The 27,023-nt window shown below is 47.2% G+C and overlaps 1 protein-coding gene across 5 annotated transcripts; it reads left to right on the top strand.

Moving 5' to 3' along the window:
• Positions 1–4,892: 4,892 nt before the first annotated feature.
• Izumo2 (IZUMO family member 2) lies at positions 4,893–17,448 on the top strand. Of its 5 annotated transcripts, none has more exons than XR_002378407.2 (7): positions 4,893–5,124; positions 5,206–5,280; positions 6,403–6,489; positions 6,659–6,679; positions 9,270–9,350; positions 10,832–11,197; positions 12,577–12,637. XR_002378407.2 is itself a non-coding variant. In XM_021168216.3 (7 exons), the coding sequence occupies exons 1-7, from the start codon at positions 4,893–4,895 to the stop codon at positions 17,397–17,399; spliced, it is 663 nt and encodes a 220-aa protein (XP_021023875.1). In that variant the 3' UTR covers positions 17,400–17,448. The 5 variants fall into 5 exon arrangements, 3 of the variants coding, with proteins under 3 accessions (XP_021023875.1, XP_021023876.1, XP_021023878.1); XR_002378406.2 differs by having other exon boundaries at positions 9,224–9,350; XM_021168216.3 differs by lacking the exon at positions 10,832–11,197 and adding an exon at positions 17,357–17,448 and having other exon boundaries at positions 12,577–12,700.
• Positions 17,449–27,023: the final 9,575 nt, after the last annotated feature.

Genomic DNA, 27,023 nt, shown 5'->3' with positions numbered 1-27,023 from the left:
AGATCAAGAACTAATTGGTGAACAGGACCTTAACATACATAGAAATGTCACAGAAATACTGCTACAAGAACTCACTTCAGAGATGGAAACTTAAAAAGTAAAACTTTAGAGTGCTCAGGGAGGCAACCCGTTTGAGATCTGAACTGCATCCCCAGGGGGGACAGACATATGACATTTTTATAGGGTGGGAACAAAAAGAGAGGGGGAGCAGGGCGGTCTGCTGCATTGAACAATCATATTTTCACACAAGGGGGTTGGGTTTTATCCAGGTCACCTGGTTTCAGGGTCCTTGATTCAGCTTTTGTGACCCGGTCCCCTCCTGGACTCTGACCCTGGAAGGTTAGAATGATATGGGAACAAAGGAGTGGGCATGCCGCACGTTGTCGGTTATGTCAAGACGGGCAGCACATTTGACTTGTGTGACTTAGTTTAGATAACAGGATAAGAGCATCTTCCCTCTTTGCAGCCCTTAGTGGTTAACAGACAAGTATGAAACACCCAAAGAAGCAGGACAGGAGTTGGGCTCCAGGCACTGGGGACATAAACTCAGTTTTGAGTCTGCCAGCAAGATGGAACTTGTTTCCAAGATGTCTGGACTCAGGAAACTGTCCCTAACATTAGAAAAAGAAAACAAGCCTGGTGCAGAAAATGTCTGTCAACTCAGCCCTTGGGACAGAGGCAAGAGAGCTGTTTCATGCCAGCTTGAGCTATGTAGTGAGTTCCAGGCAAGTCAGGGGTGCAGGGTGAAACCCCATTTCAAGTGAAAGGGGTTTGGACAAGATGGTTCAGTGGACCACCAAGACGCTGGCCACCAAGACTCAGGAGCTGAGCTTGATCCCCGGGACCCAAATGGAAGGAGGGGACGGGCTTCCCAGATTTTCCCTTTGACCTCCACAGGCATACCTGCCAACACAAAAATAGATAAATGTAATTTTTAAAGAAAGATAAAGTATTTCCTAGGGACATGGCTTACCTACATGGACTACTCTGGTAGAAGATCCAGGTTTAATTTCCAGTATCCACATGGCAATTCAAAATCAACTGTAATTCCAGGTCTGGGTGTCTGACGCCCTCTATTGGCATCCGTGGGCATTGCGTGCATATGGTATACAAGCATACATGCAACTATACACTCATACACATAAAAATAAATACAAGTTTTACAGTTGGGTATGGTAGTGCACAGCTTAAGTCATAGCACTCGGGGGCAGATGGATCTCTGTGAGTCTGAGGACAGCCTGGTCTACACAGTGAGTTCCAGGACACCAAAGGCCACATATTGAGACCCAGTCTCGAAAAAGATAAGATAGATAATAAATAAATAAATAAATAAATAAATCTTGTGAAAAGTATTTATACTCTCTCTCTCTCTCTCTCTCTCTCTCTCTCTCTCTCTCTCTCTCTCTCTCTCTCTCTCCAGGTACTGTTTCTCTGTGTAGTTTTCTCGCTGTCCTAGAACTCACTCAGAAAACCAAGCTGGCTTCAAACTTAAAAAAAAAATTCTTAAAACAAATTTATAACATGACTTTATTAGCCCACCATCTCCCAAACAATGACACGGAGACCTTCTATATTTTTATGAAAGCTTTAGGCCTTAGCTTGGCAGACTCTCAACCCGGTCTCTGAGTGAACCTAGCCATCTAAGTAAACCCACTCTGTGGCCTGTGAGCTACTTCCCCTTCAGTTGGTCCGGCACCTGCTTCGTTCTCCACATCTGGCTGGCAAATCTCTCCTCCGTGTCTCACTCGCGAATCTCTTCCCTCAGACTCTTTCCCAGAGATCCTATCTCTGCCAGGGAGTCCTGCCTATTCTTTCCTATCCTGCTTTGCTATAGGCTGTACAGCTCTTTATTAAACCAATCAGAGAATGCCTTAGACGGACAAGGGCAGACAGAGAAATATCTTCACACAGTGTACAAAAAGATTCTCCTAACACAAATGTCTTAAAACAAATAAAAAAAATAGGAAAAAATCCCTCGGGTTCTAGGGGTGCACCTTAGTCAGTAGAGTGCTTGCCGCCATGCTAGGATGCTACACCACATGTGGAGACCCGCCCTGTAAGCCCACCACTCAGGAAATGGAGAGGGGGAGCGGGCTGGAAAGAGGGCTCTGCAGATAGGAGCATTCACTGTTTTTGCATGGAAGATTTCAGTTTGGTTCTCAGCACCCACACTGCTCACAGCCACCTGTGACTCCAGCTCCAGGAAGTATGGTGCCCTCTACTGACCTCTTTGGATACTGCATGCAGGTGGTGCACATAAAGTAACAAAAATACTTACTTTTAGCGGTGCAGAGCATGCCTTTGATCTGAGCAATTAGGAGGCAGAAGCGGGCGCTCTTCTATGAGTTTTAAGTTTGAGGCCAATTGGTCTACAGAGTGAGTTTCAGGACAGCCAAAAGTACACAGAGAAACAATGTCAAGAAAGAAAGAAAGAAAGAAAGAAAGAAAGAAAGAAAGAAAGAAAGAAAGAAGGAGGGAGAGAGGGAGAGAGGGAGAGAGGGAGAGAGGGAGAGAGGGAGGAAGGAAGGAAGGTATAAATAAAATTGAGTAGTTTTAAAAACTCAAACATGTAACATTAGTTCTCAGAATTACTTAAATAAATATGTCCTGTTGGGAACATTGCTATTGCAATCATTAGGTGCACACAGTAGCCAGCAGAGGGATTGTCATAGCTACTTTGTTTCCTTTGAGTCAGCCATTCTCTGTGTTCTCCGGACAGGATGTCAGGATGTCACCACACTGTCATGAAAACTTGTAACACTCTCACTTGAAGTAGATTCACATATTCCAAGTGTCCTAAACCAAGTTTTATAACACAGAATTTAAGTCTACTTTTTTTTAAAAAAAATTATTTTTAAGACTGGGCAGTGGTGACACATGCCTTAAATCCTAGTACTTGGGAGGCAGAGGCAAGCAGATCTCTGAGTTCAAGGCCAGCCTGGTCTACAGACCTAGTTCCAGAACAGCTAAGGCTACACAGAGAAACCTTCTCAAAAAGTCCAAAAAAGAAAATTTTTTTTTAATTATGTGTAGGTGCACATGGGTGTAGTGCCCAGAAAAACCAGAAGAGGGCATCAGACCCCTGCAACTAGAGCTGCCATATGGTGCTGGGAACCAAATTCAGATTCCTATGCAAGAACACCTATTGCTTTTTTTTTTTAATCCTCTCATATATTACATCCAGACTACAGTTTCCCCTCCCTTCTATCAGTCCTCCACACCACCACCCCTTCTCCCACAGATCCACTCCTCCTCTGTTTTCCTTCAGAAAAGGGCAAGCCTCCCAGGGACATCCACTAATCTTAGCATATCACGTTTTGATAAGACTAGGCACTCTCCTAGGGTCCCAAAAGCAGGCAAAGGGGGTCAGGCTCCCAGCTGGTGCTATGAACCACGCTCAGTGCTAAGCACTTTTTAAATTACATGTTTATTGGGGGAGGGGCACGTGCCATGGTGAATGTGTGTTCAGAGACCCACGTTGGAGAGTCAATTCTGTCCTTCCACAGTGTAGGTCCTGGGAATTGAACTCAGGTCCTCATACTTAAGTGTTGTAAATCAGGTGCTCCCCCCAGCCTGACTTTTAGCCACTCAGCTCCAGCAGCTTAAGTCATCACCTGCCCCTCTGCCAGGGGCAGCCCATCTCCACTGTTGCTACAAGCTGCTTACGTTTCAGTGGGATGTGCACACCCTTTGAAAGGTCTCTCTCAACATCATGTCTCTCTCTGTGTCTCTTCTCTGTTTCCCAGTCTCTCTGTCTCTGTCTCTGTCTCTGCCTCTCTCTGTCTCTCTGTCTGTCTGTCTGTCTCTCTCTCTCTCTCCCCGTCTCTCTTCTAGAGATCCCTTCACCACCACCACCACCACCACCACCACCACCCCCCCACTCATAATAACATTCTTGCCTTAGATCTACTGTGTGGTGTGATCTCTTAGTGGCACAGCTTGACCCAGACCAGCCAAGTACCTTTCTCTGCTTAGCCTAACATTGAGGACCTGCTGAGCCATCTCACTGGCTCCTTGAACTTTTAAAATTGGACTTACAATTAGATAAGGTACTGCACACCTGTAATCACCACTATCAGGAGGTTGAGACCAGAGGATTGGGAGTTCAACGTCATCCTTCGATAAATATAAAGTTCAAGGCCGGCCTGGGCTGTGTGACACACTCTTAGAAATAGGGAGAGGGAGGGCTGGAGAAAGGAAGAGGAGAAAAAGAAACTGGGTGTGGATCTGGGAGTATTTGGGGCAATGAATAGGATCAAAATACATTGTATGTGTCTGTGAAATTCTCAAAAATTATTTTTTTAAAAAACTATTCCGCCGGGTGTGGTGGCGCACGCCTTTAATCCCAGCACTCGGGAGACAAAGGCAGGCAGATTTCTGAGTTCCAGGCCAGCCTGGTCTACAAAGTGAGTTCCAGGACAGCCAGGGCTATACGGAGAAACCCTGTCTCAAAACAAACAAACAAACAAACCTATTCCAAGACAAGGTCTTATTATATAGCTCTGGCTGTCCTAGCACTCACTAGTATAGACCAGGCTGGCCTAGAGCTATCTCTGCCTCCAGAGTGCTGGGATTAAAGACGTACCTGGCTTTGAAAATTAGTAAGATGTTGTAAGAAAGAAAGAGGAAAAAAGAAAGAAACGTGAGGAAGAAGGAAAGCAAGAAAGTCTGTTGAGTTAGTAAATTTAGCCTACAGTAAGGCAGGCCACTTGAGTCTTTCTCAGCCAGGCTTTAGGGGTTGGAGGAGGGCCGGGTGGGGGTGGAGGGGGTGAGGGTGGGGGATGGGGGTTAGAACAGCACCCAGCAGGTGTTCAATAAATATGTTAAGTAACTGGATTCCAGAGCTACACAGTGTTCTGAGGTCTCCTCTGTGAGGTCACAAAGTCCCCACCATGCCTTTGGCCTTGGCCCTGGTGCTTTTGTGTGGCCTGGGCGGCCCCGGGGCATGGGGCTGCCTGCAGTGCGACCAGTCAGTGCTACTGGAGCTCAGGCAGTTGCGTGAGGCCATCGTCACCAAGCGCTTCCATCTGGAAGGGCTGCAGGCGCGCGCTCAGGCCCTGCTGTTGAGCATGGAGGGGCCTTTCTTCAGGGACTATGCAGTGAACGCTTTCGTGGGGAAAGTGGGTGTGTGCTTGGGTGCGTAGGGGAGAGGCCCGGGGAGCTGCGGGCCTTCTGACCTGACAGGGCCTCCCTTCTGGTCTGCAGTCGTGGATCAACTGGAAAAAGTGGCAACATCCTTCAAGAACCAAGCCCAGTATATAAAGGCTAACTCTAAGACAGGTGGGAGACCCTTCAGCCACCTCCTGGCCTTCCTTTCCGCATGCCCTGCTTCTCCCCTGGGTAGGCATGTGTCCTTTGCTGTGACAGGCAGACTTTGAGAAAGGATTGAGAGGGAGAAAAGCTGAGGTTCAAAGAAGCCAGGTGACCCATCCAAAGTCACACAGAGTTGACGATGTATGCGGGACACTCCCATCTCTATAATGCCCATCACTAGGTGTGGCCAGCCACACACTTCTGTCTTCTTGTATCTCTCAAACACTTCGATTTTTATAAATGGGGTGTTTTTGGCAGTGTCTTGCCGAAAGACTACATTTCCCAGCTTTCTTTGCAGACTACAGAAATCATTTCAATGGGATAAGGGGTGGCTTCTTCCTCTGTAGGCATTCTGGCCATCTACTTCTTTGCGGTGAATAAGCACAGTCCCATCTAAGGTCGGACCAAGCCTTTCTTTCTGTCTCTCTACAGCTGTCTTAAAAAAAAAATCTAACATTTGTAATAACCTTCCACCAGTGAGTAAACCCGTGGCCTGTCATCCTAGTAACTCAGGAAGCTGAGGCAAGAGGACCATGACTTTGAATCCCTCTAATTAGAGTTCAAAGCCAGCCTCGAAGCTCTTGAGAGGCAGATAAGCAGCTGTTTCTAGGTGCCAGGATTCACGGGAACCAGCCGTTATTCAAGCACAAACAAGTCTGCACACGCAGTTTAAGTCACACATACTGCACACACACTTGGGAGCCTTCCAGAATTCAGATTCTTTCTGGACAGTCAGGTTACTTTTGCAAAGAACCGAAATGAAAACCTCTAAAATCTGGAGCACTTCTTAAAATTTTATGTGTATGAATGTTTTGGGGTTTTGGGCGTTCTTTGTTTCTGCATGTATTATATGCCATTTGTGCATGCAGTACCTGTGGGTGTCAGAAGAGGGCATCAGATTCCCCTGGAACTGGAGTTCCAGGTGTTTGTGAGCCAACATGTAGGAGCTGGAAACTGAACCTACATTCCTTACAAGAGCAGCCAGTGCTCTTAACCACTGAGCCAGCTCTGTAGCCCAGTCCGACAGCTCTGTAAGTGGCTGGAGGTTTGATGAGGACCTGCACTGACGAGCATCTCTTCCCTCCTCAGATGTTCCCCTGCTGGAAGAGCTGGTGAGCTTCAGGGAACATGCCATCAAGGAACTAAAGAGAGCATTGAGAGACTATGAAATGAAAGGTGCCGCCCCTTCTCCCCCACCCAGTTCTTTCCCTCCTAATAGCACTCCTGGGACCCCCAGCATCCCCATCTTGCCAGATTTCCCCCTTCTCTCCCTTGATCCCTTCCCAATTCAATTCTCAAGCTACCATGTCTGCATGTCCCTCATATCGGTTCTCTTCTCTTTCAGCCTGTGACCACAAAGCTTGCCGTGAGTTCTAATTTTCCGCACCCACAACCTATTCCCCATTCCTCCCAAATCAACCTCAATGCCCTACTCACTTTACCACAAAACCATGAACCCCTCGTCATCAAGGGAGGGTGGTTTGTTGTGAGTGCATGCATGTGCATGTGTGTGCTCACATGCTTGTATGCATGAATGTGAAAGCACATGTGTGCATGCATGGGTCATGCGTGTGCACATGCGTGTATGTATGTTCATGTGCATGCACGAGCATGTGTATATTTGTTTGTGCACGAATGTGTGTATGTGCCTTCATATGTGTATTGCATATATGTGTATCTGTGCATGCACAAGTGTGTGTATATGTGTGCGTGTTTGTGCATGCATGTGTGTATGTGCACATACATGTGTGTACACGTATGTGTGTTGCATGAGCAGATGACTGTGAACTACAAGTGGGGCTGGGATCTGAGAACTGGTAAAGGTTTTGAGCTATTGAGGCATCTCTTCAGCCCCACCCTGGTTTCTGAGCTAGGGTCTCTTGGTGTCATGAAAGTCACTGATTAGGCTGGCTGCCCAGTGAGCCCCACGGGATCCCTCTGCCTCGTTCTCAGAGCTTTGACTACACACACTACCACCTCCAACTCTTCCGTTCTAAGGACTGAACTTGAATCTTCATGCTTACAAGGCGGCCATCTTATCCACTGAGCTATCTCTGTCTCACTCCTCCCACCCCAATTGCCTTTGCTTCTTTTTTGACACAAGGTCTCTCTCTCTCTCTCTCTCTCTCTCTCTCTCTCTCTCTCTCTCTCTCTCTGTAACCCATGCTGACCTGGAACTCATGGCAGTCCTCCTGCCTCCCCCTCAACAGTGCTGGTATTTCATGAGTTACCAAGACAACCTCAGGATTTGTGTTGGGTTTGTTTGTTTGTTTGTTTGAGACAGGGTTTCAGTAGCTTTGGCTGTCCTGAACTCACTCGGTAGACCAGGCTGGCCTAGAATTCACACCGATCCTCCTGTTTCTGTCTCCAGAGTGCTGGGATTAAAGGTGTGCACCACCACCCCCAGCTTGTCATTTTGTTTGTTTGTTTTACATTTTATATTATTAGAATGTGTGTGTGTGTGTGTGTGTGTGTGTGTGTGTGTTTGTACAGCACACATGTGGAGGTCAGAGAATAACTTGGTTCTCTCCATCTTCCCTGTGGGTCCCGGGGATTAAACTCAGGTCACCAGTCTTGTTGGCAAACACCTTCACCAGCTGTACCATCTCTCTGGCTCCTAAAGATTTGCTTTTTAAGGACTCATGAAAATGATTAGTCTTTGAGCTGGGGCCTCAGGAACTCTGTAACTGTGGGTACCACTGGGTATGTGGCATTTATACTGGCCTCTGAGACTCGGGAACCACACAGAGAGTTTGGTGGCCTGGAATGATACCCAACACAGTTTTCATCTTCCTTTGACTCAGTAGAGGACACGAGGGTGTAACTCACTGCAAAGGGATCCTGGGAAATATCTTCCTGGCTGCACGGGAAAAGGAGGAGTCAGGTGCACCGTGCCCACCTTTGTCAGAGGAGGCTCCAGGACCAAAAGTAGCAGATCTAAAAATTAATAAATGTCGAGACCAATGAGGTGGCTCAGAGGGTAAAGGTGTTTGCTTTAAAAACAAAACAAAGCAACAACAACAAAAAAAAAAAACTTGACAACCTGAGTTCTGTTCCACATGATTGGAAGACAGACTTCCACATTGTTCTCTGGCCTCCATTCATGTACGTCTGTGTGAATGAACACACACAGGAAATACATACAGTGTTAAATGACAGCAACAAAGAATATTTGGTTGTCTACAAAGGGGGAAGAGGCATGGGGGCCCAGGTCTATCATAGAAGCTACTGATGGAGGCTGAGGCAAGAGAATCACAAGTTTAAGGACAACTTGAATAACTAAGCAAAATCCTGTCTCAGGATTTAAAAAAAAAAAAAAAGTGGACTTGCAATGTAGACCAATGGTAAAGCCTCTACCTAGAACCCCAGTGAAGGGATGGCATGTGTCTCAGTGGTAGAGCCCCCACCTAGAATCCCCAAGTGAGGGGCTGGTGACGTGGCTCAGAGGTAGAGCCCCCCCACCTAGGATCCCCCAGTGAGGGGCTGGGGTGTGGTCTAGTGGTAGAGCCCCTGCCTAGAATCCCCCAGTGAGGTGCTGGGGGTGTGGCTCAGTGGTAGAGCACAATTTCACAATTTCACACCTGTCCACCAATGCCCTAATTGTCACCTGAGTTTAACCCTTAGCACACATAACCCTAAATATTCTGTGATCAGAACATTTGGTCACCTGGCCTATGAAAATTCCATTTAGTCTTTCAAAAACCATTTCTCACATGAATGGCATTTGTTCCACCGGCTGTGCTGGGTAGCAGCTCCTGCAACCCTCAGAGACACACACATACAGACACACACATACATATACAGACACACAGACACACACATACAGACATACACACATACAGACACACACACATACACATACAGACACCCCACCTCCTTTTCCCCTTGTTCCCCCCACTGTTCTTGCCAGTTCTTGGGGTTTGCTTTTCTCCACGTCTCCCTCTCACCCTGCCCAGACTCGTTCAAAGCGGAGGTCCTGGACTGTTTATATTGCAAGAAAACCACGCCCAAGTGCATCAAGAAAAAATACTGCTTTGGTAAGCTGCGGGTTTGGAAAAGCCAAGGGTAGCATAGGAGAGAGAGCCATGCTCCTGCAGCATGGTTTCAAGGCTCCCCACAGTCTTTGTTTCTGTAGAGTCCTGTTTCAATGTTCCCCACAAGCACTTGGGAAGCTGAGGCAGGAGGATCTGTAGTTCAAGGCTAGCCTGAGCTACAGAGTTATCACTCGGGGATTGGGTAGTAAGGGAGAGAAGTAGATTCCTGAAGCTCAGTGGCCAGCCTGGACGAATTTGTAAGAACTGGGTTCAGTGAGACACCCTGCATCAAAATCAGGGTGGAGAGGGATTAAAGAAGATACCTAACCTCTGGCACAAACAAAAATACATACACATACAGACACACACACACACAGACACACACACACACACACAGACACACACATACAGACACACACACAGAGACACACACATACAGACACACATACATATACAAACACACACATACAGACATACACACATACAGACACACACATACATACAGATACAGATACACATACAGACACACACATACAGACACACACACACATACAGACACACACACACATACAGACACACACATACACATACAGACACACACATACAGACACACACACAGATACACACAGACACACACACAGATACACACACACATGCAGACACACACATACACATACAGACACACACACAGAGACAGACACACACACACAGACACACACACATACAAACACACACACAGACACACATACAGACACACACATACCTATACAGACACACATACAGACACACACACAGACAAATACACACACATACACATACAGACACACACACATACACAGACACACATACAGACAAATACACACACATACACATACAGACACACATACAGACACATACATACATACAGACACACACACACACACACACACACATACAAACACACACACAGACACACACACATACAAACACACACACAGACACACACACATACAAACACACACACAGACACACACACATACAAACACACACACAGACACACACACATACAAACACACACACAGACACACACACATACAAACACACACACAGACACACACACATACAAACACACACACAGACACACACACACACACACGGACAGACACAGACAGACAGACAGACACACACACACATTTAAAAGATGCTCTCTCAGAAAACACGGTTTATGTTTGGATATTCTCCTACGTGAAAAGCATGGAAAGACCAATTCAGTCACTCAAACGTTCTATGCACACCCATATCCTTATAGCAGGGTGGACGGTGCAGACCCACCCTCCCGGCCACCGCTCTGCTGTTCCTACTCTATCATGGCTCCCCTCCCTCTCTTCAGGTCTCAGGGCTCATGTTACATTGAACTGCAATGTTTTTCCTCCTAAAAGACTCATTGTAGTCTTTGCAGTAGAATTTATTTTATTTTTAACAATTTATTTTTACTGGTGTTGCAGTTGTGCTCTACATCCAGATGTGCCCGCAGCAGGAAGGGAGAGAGACTCTGAGCTTTGAATGGACTTTTTGAATCCTCAAAACCCACCTCCAGTGACACACTCCTCGAAGGATGCCACACCTCCTAGTCCTTTCAAACAGTGCCACTCTGTGGTGACCGAGTATTTTTTGAGCCTGTGGGGACCATTCTCACTCAGACACCACGGTCTTTAAGAAAGAACCACGGCTACCTGCTTCTCCCACACAGTCCGCGTAGCTCTAAGGACACTGTCTCCTCTCACCACAATGGTCTCTTGATAACAGAGAAGTTCCCTGTGTGTGCGTGTGGCCTGTGGGAACATGTGGCCGTGGAGAGGAAGACGCACCAGGTATCCCCTCTGCGTCTCCCCAACATGCTCCCTTGAAAGAGGGTCTCTTGCTGGATCTGGAGCCTGGCTGGTACCCAAGAAGTCTCAGCAATCTTTCTGTCTCAGCCTCCCACAGCCCTGGGGTTAGAAAATGTGTATAATTATCCCCAGCTTTTTAATGTAGGTTCTGAGATTCAATCTCAGGCCCTCACAGTTGTGCAGCCACCGTTACCCACCTACCAGGCCATGACCTCGGCAACAGCAGACAATTTCACACCTGTCCACCAGTGCCCTAATTGTCACCTGAATCTTTCCACAGCTGATGATTTATTCCAACTAGGACCCAACACAAGGGCTTACCTGCTCACTTTTGTTTTGTTTTGTTTTGTTTTTGGCTTATTTGTTTAGTTTTGTTTTTTGATTTGTTGAGACAAGATTTCCCTCTGTAGACCAGGCTGGCCTCACACTCACACCGATCTGCCTGACGACGGTGTGTGCCACCCTGCCCAACTTATTTTTATTTTTAACCAAAATGTTTATTCTTTCAGTGTGTGCAGAGGGTGGGTAGGGCACAGTTACAGTTTGGAGGTCAAGCCGAGTCTTGGTCACAGAAGGCATTGCAGGGCTGAAGAGAGAGGGGAAGATGCAGGACAGATGCCAGGAAGCTCGTGAAGGGGTGGGGTGGGGAGGCGGTGGTCTCCAACTGTGGAGCACATTGCCAGGAGATGTTGTGTGCGTTTTGTGTTCTGGGTTGGTGTCTTTCCTCTCTCCCTCTTTATCACTTCCTTCTCTCCCTTTTCCATTGCTCTTCCCCTCATTTCCTTTTCCCCCCTTCCTCCTTTTTAAGAGATAGGGTCTCAGCCGGGCGTGGTGGCACACGCCTTTAATCCCAGCACTGGGGAGGCAGAGGCAGGCGGATTTCTGAGTTCGAGGCCAGCCTGGTCTACAAAGTGAGTGCCAGGACAGCCAGGGCTACACAGAGAAATCCTGTCTCGAAAAACAAAAACAAAACAAAAAAAAAAACAAAAAACAAAAAACAACAACAACAACAAAAAAAAGAGATAGGGTCTCAGTCAGTAGCCCAGACTGCCCTCAACTCAGAGTGGTCCTCCTGCCTCAGTATCCCAAGTGTTCAGATGACAGTCTTGAGCCACCACACCCAACTCTTTCCTTGGGTTTGGGTCCAACTTCTTGCCTCCTTCTCACAGCCAACAAGAAGTGTGGTTCACTCAGCCCTTGGTTTGGGCTGTGGCTGGGACAGGCTGGGCTGCAGTGTTTGCCTTAGGTGAATGGGACTTGGGAGCCTGATCTATGGCTGGGTGGATAGCCTCTGAACAGCTGAGGTGGAGGAGGCCGTTGAGGGCAGTGGTTAAAGCTGAGTTTCACTTTTCCCTGTCCAGAGGATGGGCAGTTCCGCATGACTCTGAAATTCCAGGACGACAACAAACCAAGGAACATGGTGTTGGTGGGAGACTTGGTGACTGTCGGATTGGCCATCCTAACCTTCTTGGTCATCCTGATCGCGTGAGTTACTCAGAAACCCCTTTGTCCCTGAGTCCCTCAGACATGGATACCAGCCAGATGTGGTGGTCCATGACCACGGTCCCAGCACTTGGGAGGCTTGAAGCAGGAGGATGGGTAGAAGTTCAAGGCCAGTCTGAGCTACACGGAAAGATGCTATCTCAGAAAGTGGGGGACGGGGCTTAATTGGTGGAGTATTTGCCTAGTATGTCCAAAGCCATGGTTCAGTCCCCAGGTTTAGATGAATCGAGTGTGGTGTCACACATTTGCCACCACAGCATTTAGGAAGTGGAGGAAGAGGGTCACAAATTCAAGGTCATCATTGGCTAAATAGTGAGTTTGAGGCTAGCCTGAACTACATGAGATTCAATCTCAAAAAGGAAAGACAGAAAGGGGGCTGGAAGAGTGAGAAAGGAAAAGAAGGAAAAATGGATGCATAAAGGGGTCTTTGATGTCCCCCATCACTATGCCTGTCAGTTCCCATCCTGCTTCATTGCTCTGTGTCTCTCCTGCTCTCTTACCTCTCTTTTGAGACTCTTGTTATTGTTGTTGATGTTGTTGTTTTGAGGCAGGATTTGTGTAGCCCTGGCTATACTCTAACTCAATCTGTGGACCAGGCTGGCTTTAAACATTTCCACCTGCCTCTGCCTCCGAAATGCTGGGATCAAAGGCATGCATCACCACTGCCAGCAAGACATTATTTTTAATTCTGTATGTGTGTGTGTGTGTGTGTGTGTGTCTTTGTGGGAAGTGTGTGCATATGAGTGCAGAGCCCAGTGGAGGCCAGAAGGAGTAGAAGGATTCCGTGAGTTGGAGTTGAAGTAATTGTGAGCCTCCATGTGGGCCCTAGGAACCAAGCTTGCTTCTCTGTAAGACCAGTGAGTGCTCTGAACCACTGCACGGGTTCCTGCATGGCTGCCCCTCTCTCTCCTTCTCTCTCTCTCTCCCCTAAATCACAAAGCTACAAAGGCCCCCAGCTTGTCCCCCTATTTTTGTGGGTCCCTTCTTCCATTAAAAACAGGAGGAGAATGAAGAAGAAGAAGAGGAAGAAGGAGGAGGAGGAGGAGGAGGAGGAGGAGGAGAAGAAGAAGAAGAAGAAGAAGAAGAAGAAGAAGAAGAAGAAGAAGAAGAAGAAGAAGAAGAAGAAGAAGAAGAAGAAGAAGAAGAAGAAGAGAAGAAGAAGAGAAAAGAAGAAGAAGAAGAAGAAGAAGAAGAAGAAGAAGAAGAAGAAGAAGAAGAAGAAGAAGAAGAAGAAGAAGGAGGAGGAGGAGGAGGAGGAGGAGGAGGAGGAGGAGGAGGAGAAGAAGAAGAAGAAGAAGAAGAAGAAGAAGAAGAAGAAGAAGAAGAAGAAGAAGAAGAAGAAGAAGAAGAGAAGAAGAAGAGAAAAGAAGAAGAAGAAGAAGAAGAAGAAGAAGAAGAAGAAGAAGAGAAGAAGAGAAAAGAAGAAGAAGAAGAAGAAGAAGAAGAAGAGAGAAGAAGAAGAAGAAGAAGAAGAAGAAGAAGAAGAAGAAGAAGAAGAAGAAGAAGAAGAAGAAGAGAAAAGTTGCACATGCCTTTAATCCTAGCACTCAAGAGGCAGAGGCAGTTGGATCTCTAAGAGTTCAAGGCTAGCCTGGTCTACATAGTTCCAGGACAGCCAGGGCTATACAGTGAGACCCTGTCTGAAACTAAGAGAATGGATGTGCAGATCATACCAAGGTTTGCCTAGCAGGATTGTCTATATATTCTTCACCAACACTGCCATTGATATAGTCATTTGTGAAACCTTTTTGAGACAGAACACTATGTAAACTTGGCTAGTCTGGCTCCATGTGTAGACCTCACTAGCCTCCATATCACAGAGATTCACCTGCCTCTGCCTCTCCAGTGCTGAGAATAAGAGCAAATGCCACCATGCCCAGATGTAATTTTTTTTAAGACAGGGTCTCATGTACCTCAGGCTGATCTGGAACACCTTATCTTTGGCCTCAGACTTCTTAGTACTGGAATGACAAGTATTAGCCTAGCATTAATGATGAAACCTAATAGCTCATGGGACATAGCCAGGGCACACAGGAGGGACACATCTACCTATGGGGTTACTTAGAGCCACAGAAATGTATTCTTGGGAGGAATGGGGGCATGGCTCAGGGAGAGCCCTTGTTTAGCGTTCCCCCACTGAGAGCCTGAGGGTGTGTCTCAGCGGTAGAGCAGCTGCCTCTGCCAGCATATGGCCGAGGGATGGCGCATGTCTGAAGCCTATATTCAGTTCTCATCTCTTGAAGTTATTATCTAGGGCTGTCCAGATGGTTCAGTGGATAAAGTCATCTGCCTGATAACCTGAGTTGTCACACCAGGACCCACATGGCAGGAGGAGAAAATTGGCTCCCATACTTCTGCAGACATCCACATGCACGCCACTCCACACACAAACACACATAAAAATAAATAAATGTAAAAATTGGTAGGCCAGACATCCTATATCATGAGTTTGGCAAAAGATGCCCTGAGGGTGGATTGCTGATCCCACACTGGTCTTTCGGCTGCCTTTAGCAGCTGGCAACCCTGGACATTCCTTAGTTTGTATCTTCCAGTTGAGCTTTGCCTCTAACTTTATGTAACTGGAGACCCTGGCCGGCAGCTTCCAAATGACTAGGTCAGCCACTTTCCCCCAAGGGAAGCAAACAGAAGTCCTTGGTAGGCAGGAAGGAAGACATTTTCATCACAGTGGCCATGTTGGGGAGATGAAATTCAAGTATTGCAGCTGCAGCTTGGTGACTAGAGATTCACATTAAACAAGGGAGGACCTGGCATAGGGGTAGGGGCTGTGAGCAGGTCCAGTCAAGATGTGGTTGACTGAGCCATTAATCTCAGACCTGCTTCTGCAGGTCGGTGTGAAGTGCTTGAGGGAGCAAGCCCGTTCCCATGAGGTCAGCGCTGGCCAGTGGGAGCTCATCCCAGACTGATCCATTTATTTTTTTGTTGTTGTTGTTTTTATGTGAATGAGGGGTTTTTTTTTGTTTGTTTTTGGTTTTTGGTTTTTGGTTTTTTTGCCTATATGTAAGTTTGTGCACAGTGTGCCTGCCAGAAGAGGGCACTGGATCCCCTGGGACTGGAGATACAAATGGTTCTGAGCCATCAAATAGGTAGAAGGACTTAAATCTGTGCCCCTAGTGCTCTTAACCACTGAGTTCTCTCTCCAGCCCACCCAACCCTGCATGCTTCTGTTACCCAAGGAGACTAAGGGCTTAGGACAACGACCTTTAGGCTGGTCTGGGACAGGATGCCATAAACAGCTGGCAATAAGGTATCCCAGTTGCTCTTAGCTTTGGCTTCAGTTTGTAAGTGGGAGAGAGAGGCTGGGTCTGCCCAGATGTACACAGGCAAGCCGGTGAGCAAAGGAGATGGGCGAGAGCTGAAGGCAGAGATGCCAAGCTCTCCTCTTACATTTTGTCTTTTCTTTCCCACTTTGATTTTAGGGGGCAGGGTCTCATGCAGCCAAGGCTAGTTTCAAACTCAGTCTCATGGTGTAGCTGAGAATGACCTGAAACTCCTGATGTCCCTGCCTCCAGCTCCCTAGGGCGGGCTTACATGTGTGCACTACTGTGCCTATGTCATTTAGAGGTGCGGGTGGCTCCAAGTTTCAGTGTGCTAAGAAGCACTTGTCCCACCATGTCATATCCACAGCCTCATGTTGCCGTTAGTGTGAGTCTCAGCAAGGGACATCTAGGTTCCCGTTCATTAGGTAGGTGTTTTGTTTTCTGTCTGAGACTCACAGAGGCCTTGCCTTTCCCATATAATGACCCCGGTGTTTGGATACAGGCTGGATCTAAACCCACAGTGATGTCAGCTTGTCTTAATTACACTGGCAAAGACTTGTTTCCAAAAGGGCCACTTGGGCGAAGCTGGGAAGTGGGAAAGTGAGGGGTATAGCTCTGGGAGAGGGTTGCTGTTCCATCATGGTACTCGGCCTCTTTCCTTCGGTTATTTCTCCTTCTGTCCATCCATCCCTGATCCTGGTTGCCTTGATTCCATAGTCTCCCAGTCCTGACCAGAAACAGTGGTATCTCTGGTTGAGCCTCTGATGTGTGGGGTCAGTTCTGACCTCCGTCTTCCCCCATCTCTCAATCTCAATCCATCTCATCTATCACCTATCTATCCATCTACTTATACATTCATCCATCTATCATCTCTCTAGGTAGCTAGCTATCCTTTATCAATATATCCATGTATCATCTAGCTGGCTGCCATCTATCATCTATCTATCTATCTATCTATCTATCTATCTATCTATCTATCTATCCATCCATCCACCCACCCATCCATCCATCTCTCTCTCTCTCTCTCTCGTGTGTGTGTGTGTGTGTGTGTGTGTGTGAAGTGTAGCACATGCATACCAAGACAGGCCTGTGGCGGTCAGAGGACGACACGCTAGAGTCTGTTCTCGCCGTCACTACGTGTGTCCTGAGGTACAGATCCAGATTACTGGCAGCTTCCTTTACCTTGTGAGCCACCTCACAACCCAAGTGTTTGGATTTTTTGATATATGGTCTCACTCTGTAACCAAGGTTAGTCTGGAACTCAGGGCAATCCTCCTGTCTCAACCCTCTCAACTGCCATAACAACAGGCATGCCCACCTGACCCACTTTAACCTTCTACTTCTTCTTCCTTCTGACCAGGGCTTGTACCTACAGGCAAAACCGGAAACTCCTGCTGAAGTAGGCCAGCGACTTTGGTGTTTGTAAAAGAAAAATAAATTTAATAAAATCTGTGTGAATTCTTTAATGTCTGTACATTCCCCGTGGACACCTGACCCTGTGGTTTTAATAAGTGCTCTCTCTCTGTGTAGTTCTGGACATTAAACATACTGCCTTGGGTGGAGGCGAGCATCCCACCTCTGAGTGCATACGCGGTTCTTCTTACCTTTTTAGGGGTGGGGAGGGCTGTCTTTGTTTTTGTTTTTTTGTTTTTTTTAAAGACAGGATGTGATGGTTAGTGATGTCAACTTGACAGTATCTAGAACCTCGTGTAACATAGGCCTCTGGGCATTCGTACGACAGACATCTTGAGCACATAAACTGAGGTGTGAGGATTTGCTGGCCATGCGCAGCACTGTTCCCTTGATAAGATCTTGGACTATATAAGTGGAGAAAAGAGCACAGTAGCAACAAGCATAAAATAAAACCATTTAAAAGGAATCAAAAGAAACAAAAGGACAGACAGAAGGAGATAAGGAGATGGGAGAGAGACAAGCATGCAGGGAGAGAAGAGAAAGCAAGCAAAAGAAACTGAGGGAGGGGCTGGCGAGATGGCTCAGCGGGTAAGAGCACTGACTGCCCTCCCAGAGGTCCTGAGTTCAAATCCCAGCAACCACATGGTGGCTCACAACCATCTGTAATGAGATCTGATGCCTTCTTCTGGTGTGTCTGAAGGCAGCTACAGTGTACTTACATATAATTAATAAATCTTTTTTTAAAAGTTTGAGGCCAGCCTGGTCTACAGAGTGAGTTCCAGGACAGCCAGGGCTACACAGAGAAACCCTGTCTCGAAAACAAAACAAAACAAGCAAACAAAAAAAGGTTGAGGGAAGGAGTTCACATAGTTCAGGGCTTTTTGGCTCTGGAAACTTTTCCCCAAAGGTCTCCGCTCTTGCGCGAGGGTCTGTGACCGTGGAGTCCATCATCCCGTGCAGTTTTCTTAAAGGCTGGAAAAAAAGTGTGTGTGTCAACACCAACTTCCAATTTGCTAAAGCTTCAGCCCAGCTTGTCATTGCAGAGTCCCAGTTGAACGTGTAGACTGGACCGTGGGCTTCTACCCAACTAAGTCCGGACTGCAGCCTGCGCATGCATCCCGCAGGACGGTGGCAGTAGGTGGGAGTTTCAAGCTGTGGGGTCACTGGGTCTCCTTGACAACAGATAGACTGCAGGAACATGGGAACCAATGTCCCCCGCCTTGTCATCTCCTGACTGGCTGTCACTCTGACTGTCTTGAGTTACTCCAGGAACTTGGCAGCATCTTAGGCTCGGGGTTGATAACTTTCATGAGTTTCTTTGCTGAGAAGGGTCTTCTGTATCCCAGTCTCTCTTCAAATTCAATATGTAGTGGAGGATAACCTTGAACGCCTGATCTTCCTTCCTTCCTCCACCTCCCAAGTGCTGGGACGACAAGCATGCACCCCACACCCAGTTTATGCAGTGCTGGCATCGAACCCAGGGCTTTCTGTGAGCCAGACAAGCACTCTACCAACTTAGCTACAGATGTGGTTTGGTTTTGGTTTGTTTTGAGTGGCTGTTTGCTTTTGGAGACGGGGTTTCTCTGTGTACCCCTGGCTGTCCTGGAACTCACTCTGTAGACCAGGCTGGCCTCGAACTTACAGATCCACCTGCCTCTGCTTCCTGAGTGCTGGAATTAAAGGCTCATGCCAACACAGCCCGGTGTGGATTGATTTCTTAACTGTCTTAGATAAACAACCACTTTGAGGCTCCTGTACTGGCAAATAGAAGCTATTTGCTTCTAGATACAAGCACGTGTTGTGCCAGTTGTGCTGAAAATGGAGTAACTCAAGCCAAACCAACTACTTTACAAAATGGAGCAATGCACGGCCAGACACTGCTTGGACACCCTGTTCTGTTCAGCCTAGTGTCACCCAGGGCGGGCTGGACTGTTCTCCTTGGCCTATGTACTCATTATGCATGGGTATAAAACAACAAAAACCCACCATGCTCATGACTCTGGGATTTGAATGGTTTACTATAGAAGCCCTTAGAACAGAGGGAAAAAAAAAAAAACAGAGAAGGATGGCACAACAGGAAATGGTCAAGGAGGAAGTCGTATAGATTAGCGTAGGAGAAGGTGGCAGCAGTATTAAAAACTGGCAGCCCTTGTACTGCCAAGTACAATACTTCAGTCAACCAAGGGAGAAGGACGACATTATTCGAAGTCGGGAGATGGCTCTGTGTTTAAGATTCATAATAGATCACTGCGGACCTTGCTTTGCAGCTTTGTAAAAAAGAATTTTCTCCCTTCTTGGCCTCTTGGAACCAGGCCATATGTGCAGTATTGTAGTCATACTGTTATTGTGCCCTGTGTCAAGGTTATCCTTGTATTATTCAAACACCGATTTCTTTGTACATGGCCTTGTGATGCCTATCCTAAGACTCTCCTGACTGAAAGTTGTGTAAACATAACATTGCTCCCCACTCATTCTCTGACTTGTCAATAAAAGCTGATCACCCAATGGCTGAGCCAAAGAGAGAACAGGGCTAGACTTCTGATCCCAACCAGGGAGGGGGTGTCTTCAAAGGTCAGAAGACTGTGACAGACCCTGTGGTGTTGAAGGTTTAGAGTTGTGAGCCGCCCAGTGTGGGTACTAGGATTTGAACTTGGAGTCCTCTTCACCAGCAGTACAGTGCCCTTAACTTCCGAGTTGGATCTCTAATGCCTGGTTTTGTAGAGTCCATTACTTTAGGCTAGGCTGGTCTGGAACTCACTTGGTAACACAGACTAGCCTGGAGCTCACTATAAAGCCTAGGCTGACTTCAAAATCACTATGTAATTGACACTGGCCTCCAACTCTCAGCCATCCCCCTGCCCGAGCCTGCTGTGTGCTGAGATTGCAGGCATGCATACCTTGCCTAGCCAGGCTGTAAAAGCCCCTTAGATTCTCTGGCTGCCAGCCTTCTCTCACTCCCACCCAGCCCAGGGGGAGTTGTCAGCTGCCTCCCTGGGTTCCCACAGGAATCCCCCTGGGATGCCTGCACCAAAGCTGTGATAATTGCCATGGTGTAATTCTTTAATAACCGTCTGTCTCCCCTTCCCAGACTGTGTTCCCTAGAAGTCCTCATCACGTTATAATTTCAGCACAATTTAATTATCCATTGTTCATGTCCCTGGGAAATTCCCATGAAGTAAGGGTAATGGCAGACTTCAGTGGGAAGATTGCAGAAGGGAAGAAGAAAGAAAAAAAAACAAAAGAAAAGAAAAGAGGGAAACCCCAAACACCCTTACATTTATTCCAATAAAATGTATTGTTGATAGAAAGATCACCTCCCGTGCACAAAGCTCTGGGTTCTATCCCCAGCCTGGAATAAACTGAGAGCTGGTGTCCACCAGGAATCGCAGCGCGTGGGAGTTGGCTAAGAAAGGTTGGTTCAAGGTCAGGCTAGGGAAATGGCTCAGTCAGTAGAGTCCTTGCCTTGCAAGCTTGAGGATCTGAGTTCCACTCCCAGAACCCACAAAAAGGCTGGATGGTAGAGTGCACACACAGCATGCAGGAATCTCTGGGCCCAGTGCCTTCTCTGTGTAAATAGGGTGTGCTGGTGCAAGCATGCAATCCTTGCACTTGGAAGGCGAAGGAAAGGAGGACCTGCATTTCAAAGTAATCTGAAGTTATGTACAGTGAGTCTGTGAATACAGCAGACCCTGTACACCAGGGCACCTTTAGAACCAATAGAAGTGAGTTTAGGCTCCCTTGGCCTAGGTGTCCCGCCCACCCCCAGTGAATACTGTCTTCCATGTATGCTGTGAGATTCTTTTACCCTCCACTCCTTAGGGAAGAGCCACAGTGAGGGGGAACTTTTACTGCTGGGAACTGTGGGGAGTTGGGAGGGCAGGGGCAGCGTGCTCTGAGATGAGACCTCAGGACAAAGTCTAGCAGACTTCATGTCACCCAGTAAGTAGAGGAGGATATTTGTGTTCATCCCTGAGCCTCATCCCTGGGGCAGGATCTTGGGGTGGCATCAGAGACTGGACCGTGGAGAACACTGGACTTCCACGTGTATCTTGCACACAGACAGAGGCTTGATAGCATGTGTGTGTCATACAGCTGTCGTGTGCAATGCTCCACAGCTCAGCTCAAGGGTGGGATTAACACCTCACCCATTCAAGTAGCGACTGTGAGAGTTTCCAGACAGTGAGACAGTGAGTGAGTGCCAAGAAGAGGTAGAGCCAGGCATGGTGGTGCACACCTTTCATGCCAGTGCTGAAGGGCAGAGGCAAGAAGATCACTTTGAATCTAGCCAGCCACGGCTATATTGTGAGGCCATTTCCAAAAGGAAAAGAAGAAAAAGAAATAGAAAATAAAGAAAAAGTACCTTCTATAGGCCTCCCAGCAGAGGGCAGAAAAGCAGCGGGGAAAGACTCTTCCACTGTGCTGCTGGTTAGATACTGGTTTATCTTCTCCATCGTTGCACACTTGGTGACCTTCAAGGATGTGGTGGGTGGACTTCACTATGGAAGAGTTGGGGCTGCGTGGAGCCTGGCTAGAAGGAGCTGTACCATGAATCAAAATTCCAGAAGCTTCCAGCACGGGGGTGGGGTGGGGCCCCCCCCCCAGCCTTCCTGGAAAGGCTGGTCCCCTTTCTTATCAGTGTTTGAGACAGTGCCTTGCTCTGTAGCTCCAGGTGGCCGAGAAGCCTTGAATTTCCTGTCTCCGTGTCCCATTGCCAGGATCACAAGCATGTGTCACCGTACCTCTCCTGGACCTGTAACCATCTAACTCCCTGCCCTCTGTGGGCGTTCATAGCTCAGGGCTTTCTGCGCAGGCTTGCAGGCTCCCTGCCCGGCCTGTCTTCCTCTCCCTTTTAAAAATAATAACTGGTCCTTTGCTGTACATATTTCTTTTCAATTGAACTTATCTGTGTTTGTGCACGTGTACATGTGTGTGTCCATATTGTGGGTGTGCATATGCTGTGGTGTTTTGCACGGCTGTCAGAAGACAACCTCCGAGAGTCCATTCTCTTTCTATCATGTGGGTCCCAGGGAGCTAGGCATGGTGACAAGTGTCTTTACCCAGGGATCCATCTCACTGTCCCTCTTCTTCCCATTTTAATGGCTGGTCCTTGAGGCCTGCATCCTCTCTCTCTGAAGAGAACTCCCCCTGGGCCCACCCTCATCTCAAGCCCCCTTCCTCCCTGCTGACCTCCATGCCTAGTGTCTCTGGCTTCAGCAGTTCTCTGAAAATCTAGGTGACCATTTGGTAGTTAAATCACTCAGTACCCTGAACAAGGTTAGAACAGTCCATTGCATGTGGTGATATTTAATACATGGTATGTACTGGGTCAGCAATAATGATCACTATTGTTGCCATAATGAATTTGCCTGGACTCTTTCATATACAGAATCAAAATAGCTTAAGCAAATGTTTTTAAAGATTTATTTATTTATTATGAGTACACTGTAGCTGTCTTCACACACACCAGAAGAGGGCATCAGATCCCATTACAGATGGTTGTGAGCCACCATGTGGTTGCTGGGAACTGAACTCAGGACCTCTGGAAGAGCAGTCGGTGCTCTTAACCACTGAGCCATCTCTCCAGCCCCCTTAAGCAAAGTTTTTTAAAGTTTATTTTTGTTTTTATTTTTTGCTTTTCAATGCAGGGTTTCATTGGGTAGTTCTGGCTGTCCTGGAACTCACTCTGTAGACTAGGCTAGCCTTGAACTCACAGAGACTTGCCTGTCTGCCTCCTGAGCTGGAATGAAAAGTGTGCACCACCACAGCTTGGTACAAAGTTTTATTTTTTTTAAGGTTTTTATTTTTTATTATATGTATGTGTATGTCTATGTATGGGTATGTGCCCAAGGGTGCAGATACTCAAGAAAGCCAAAACAGGGCACTGGATGCCCTGGGGCTGGAGTTACAGATGGTTGTAAGCCACCCCGACAAGAGTGCTGGGAACTGCAGTCGGGTCCTCTGCAAGAACAGTAAGTATACGCTCCTAACTGCTGAGCCATCCCTCCAGCCCTGAGAACTTGCGGCAGTTCACATGGTTACCACCTGCTCAGAGATGTTCTACCTAGTAACCACATATGTAGGTCCCAAAGAAGACTCTAGTTGGCTCCCTTTGCCAAAGCACCCAGGTTCCTGAGCAGACAGGAAATACCATGAACCAATAACTACATAAATTGAGATTGGGCGGGGTCCAAGATTGAGGAAAACGGACCTTATGTGTTACCACTGAAGCCAGGCTTCCCTGCCAACAGGGCAGCCTGTGACATTTTCCCATCCAAAAGGGGGACAGTAGCTGCTTGAGTGTTTGGCAGTGATGTTTGGCATCTTTATGTATGTATGAAATTTTTTGGTCAGGTAACTTATGCTCATTATAAAGGATAATTTGAAACATGGCCAGAAACATGAAAGCACCAATCTCTTCTATCTGCATAGCTTAGAGTCTCAGTTTCTCCCGAGTGTGTGTCTTCCTGCTCCTCTGTACTGTGTATGCCCACTTGCCATGAAATGTAACTGCCAAGTGTGAAAGCCCCTTCCTCACCTCCACGTGGAGACCCTCCATCGATTCCCCGCCAGTGTCACGTGCTTCCACACTTTCTATATTCTTCACCCGTAGCTTTTGAACAGATGTAGCTTTATTTTGCTGTAACCACAGCATGGAGACATTCTAGCCTCTTCAGTCCACTCCTGGTTGCTGTCTGCAGCACTGGGGCTCAGTGAGGAATGTCAGCTGTCTACATCACTGCTGGTTAGACTTCCGTCTGCTCTCTGTGCTACATTTTCTCACAGTATTCCCAGTTAGGGGTGTAATGAGCACTCTTTCTTCTCTCGGCCCCTCGTTGGGGGAAGTATTCTTCAAAGTCAGATTCTCAGGATCCTTGTTTCCAAGGCAACAGCTTCACCCAGAGTTATCTCCTCTGCCCTGACCTTGAACTCTGGATTCTCCTGTCTCTACTACCAAAGTGCTGGTGCATTGCAGGTGTGTACCACTACACCCTGTTCATTTTTTCAATGGCTTATTAAATAGAGACTTCCTGCCAAGCCAAGAGCTTCTTTTTTTTTTTAAATTTTTTTGCAACCTACTTTTTTCTTTTTTAAGATTTATTTATTTATTATATGTAAGTACACTGTAGCTGTCTTCAGACACTCCAGAAGAGGGAGTCAGATCTCATTACGGATGGTTGTGAGCCACCATGTAGTTGCTGGGATTTGAACTCCGGACCTTCGGAAGAGCAGTCGGGTGCTCTTACCCAGCTTCTTTATGAAAGGGAATTACTGGCTAATATAGGAAGTCTGCCTTCAGGAGCAGGCGGATGCAGGCCTGAAGCTTCTGTCGATGCTCTGTTCCGCAGCACTGCCTCTTTACTGGCTAGGTCTGTATTTTTAAAAACAATTCTTATTTATGTGTGTGTGTGGGGGGGGGGGGATGCTATGGAGGTCGGAAGAGGGTTTCCATCCCCTGAAACTGGAGTTCTGGGTGGTTGTGAGCCATCTGATGTGGGAATTGAACTCCATCTCTCTGGCCCTATAGGTTCATGTTGGGGATAGGATCACTCTTCATGGCGGCAAGGTCACCACCTCCTGATCTAGATTTATGTCCTAGCAATTGGACACTCACCCAGAAAACATCTCACCCAAACTCCACTTCAAATGCAGCAGGCTTTCCCAGGTTTGTCTATTTACCCACTGTTCTCTCTGCCCACATGGCCTCCAGTCTGAGACCGGCCTTTCCCTGGCACTCATTTAACCCTTCCCACATCAGCTATGATTTGAATGCGTTCCCCATGTTCGCATTTGGAACCCCACATCCAACATGGCTGATGTGTGGCCTTGAGGAGGCAGGAAGCCTCATGACTCTCCACTCATCAATGGGAGGAGGTGCCATCTATGAACCAGGAAACACATCCTCTCAGATACAAAATCTGCCCAAACCTTATTCTGGCCTTCCACCCTGCATCACTATGGGGAATTGTTCCGTATAAACTACCAAAGGTATGTGAAGTGGAAACTTAAGGGTTCTTTAGAGAGTCACTTCTGTGGGATGGTGTTTGCTGGGGCAAACACGTGAAGGAGTTTTCCCGAAGTGGACACTGGTGAAAGGCTAAGGCACTCTCGTGAAGGAACGTTTCACTGAAGCAGACACAGGAGCGAGAAGAGCAGGCATCTGAAAGGACACGTGATGACAACAGGCATGTATTGGTTCACCTTACATTGTATAGTTGAGCTCCATTTGTTGGGACTCCAAGGAGAGAAACACACCAAAAAAACTTGTGGTTGTTTGCCGAGGTTTTTTTGTCACTTCCTTGGACTCAGGCTGATTGACAGAATGATGTCAGCTGATTCAGACGCAGGTGCTGAGACAAGACCTCCATGTTTGGAGGGTATAAATAGGACTCTACAGACAGTGCAGGAGGCTGAACTTGGCTTGCTTATAGAGCTAGTTGTGCAACGCTTGTGGATTTCGAGTCTGCTAATCTTTGCTTCCCTGAGAGACACAGCCAAGAACTTCTGGTATTCCTCCTGGTCCCCAAGGCTGACTTATGCCAAGACTGAGGCCTGGCTGTTCGTGCTAGGTTGGGTCCCCACTGCTGATTTGTGTTTGACTGAAGTGGACTGCTGGCACATCCATCAAGTGTTTGCGAACAGATGGAGCTGTCGCTGCTGCCTCCTGTGAACTGCTGCAGATTTCCTGAGAACACAGATGGAGTTGCTCCAAAGAACCATTTCTTTCTTTTTCTTTTTTAAAAAGATTTATTATTATAAATAAGTACACTGTAGCTGTCTTCAGATGTACCAGAAAAGGGTGTCAGATCTCATTATAGGTGGTTGTGAGCCACCATGTGGTTGCTGGGATTTGAACTCTGGACCTTTGAAAGAACAGTCAGTGCTCTTATCCGCTGAGCCAGCTCACCAGCCCCAAAGAACCATTTCTAAACGGGTCCATTTCCCCTGTATCCTTTCTTTTCTACTACCTCTAGTGGATGGAGGGCTAAAAGGGAGGTTAAAGCATTTAAGAGCCTCCATGAAAAAGTAGACTTTGAGAAAATGAAAGTTACATATCTGGCTGGTTTTTAGAGTAGCTGGAACTAACTCCACACTCCACAGCCTACTGCCTTTTCTTTCTTCTGTAACTTGAACCTAGGGTACTTCTGACCTCTCTTTGTCTCTCTCCGACTGGAACTTTTCATGGAGACAATCCCCACCTCCCTAGTACGTGTGCAACTGGCAGCTGGGACTCTGCCTAGCCGGCAACTGATCAAAGGTGTTGGACCAGGATGAGTGGAAGAGCCGAGACTCAGACCAAAACTTATATCAGAGAAACAAGTGCCCCCTGCCCATGCCCACCCTGGCCAACTACTTGCATACACTTCTGGTCTCTATCACTGGAGCCCAAACTGCCTGATCACTTCTTTAAAGTCTCCTTTTCTGTACCGTGTATTCATGCGTGCTTATGAGTGGTCATAGACACCTGAGAACAAGTACCCTAAGAAAGCCACGTGTTAGATGCCTAAGAGCAGGGGTTACGGGTGGTTGTGAGCCACCACACATGAATGTTGGAGACAGCTTGGATGCTTCTCAAGATATCTTCTCAACAACAGCACCCTTTAAATAAAACAAAA

The sequence above is a fragment of the Mus caroli genome, unplaced genomic scaffold (assembly GCF_978045245.1).
Source record: "Mus caroli unplaced genomic scaffold, Mus_caroli_1 scaffold_8, whole genome shotgun sequence".
Lineage (NCBI taxonomy): Eukaryota > Metazoa > Chordata > Mammalia > Rodentia > Muridae > Mus > Mus caroli.
This window is presented reverse-complemented; position numbering and strand designations above follow the sequence as displayed.

Excerpts from the sequence above, each read along its gene's own strand:
- Izumo2 (XM_021168216.3), top strand. The coding sequence starts at position 4,893 with ATGCCTTTGGCCTTGGCCCTGGTGCTTTTGTGTGGCCTGGGCGGCCCC. Across the intron at positions 6,490-6,658 it reads GAGAGACTATGAAATGAAAG|CCTGTGACCACAAAGCTTGC; the intron begins GTGCCGCCCCTT and ends CTTCTCTTTCAG. Across the intron at positions 12,701-17,356 it reads TTCTTGGTCATCCTGATCGC|GGCTTGTACCTACAGGCAAA; the intron begins GTGAGTTACTCA and ends CCTTCTGACCAG.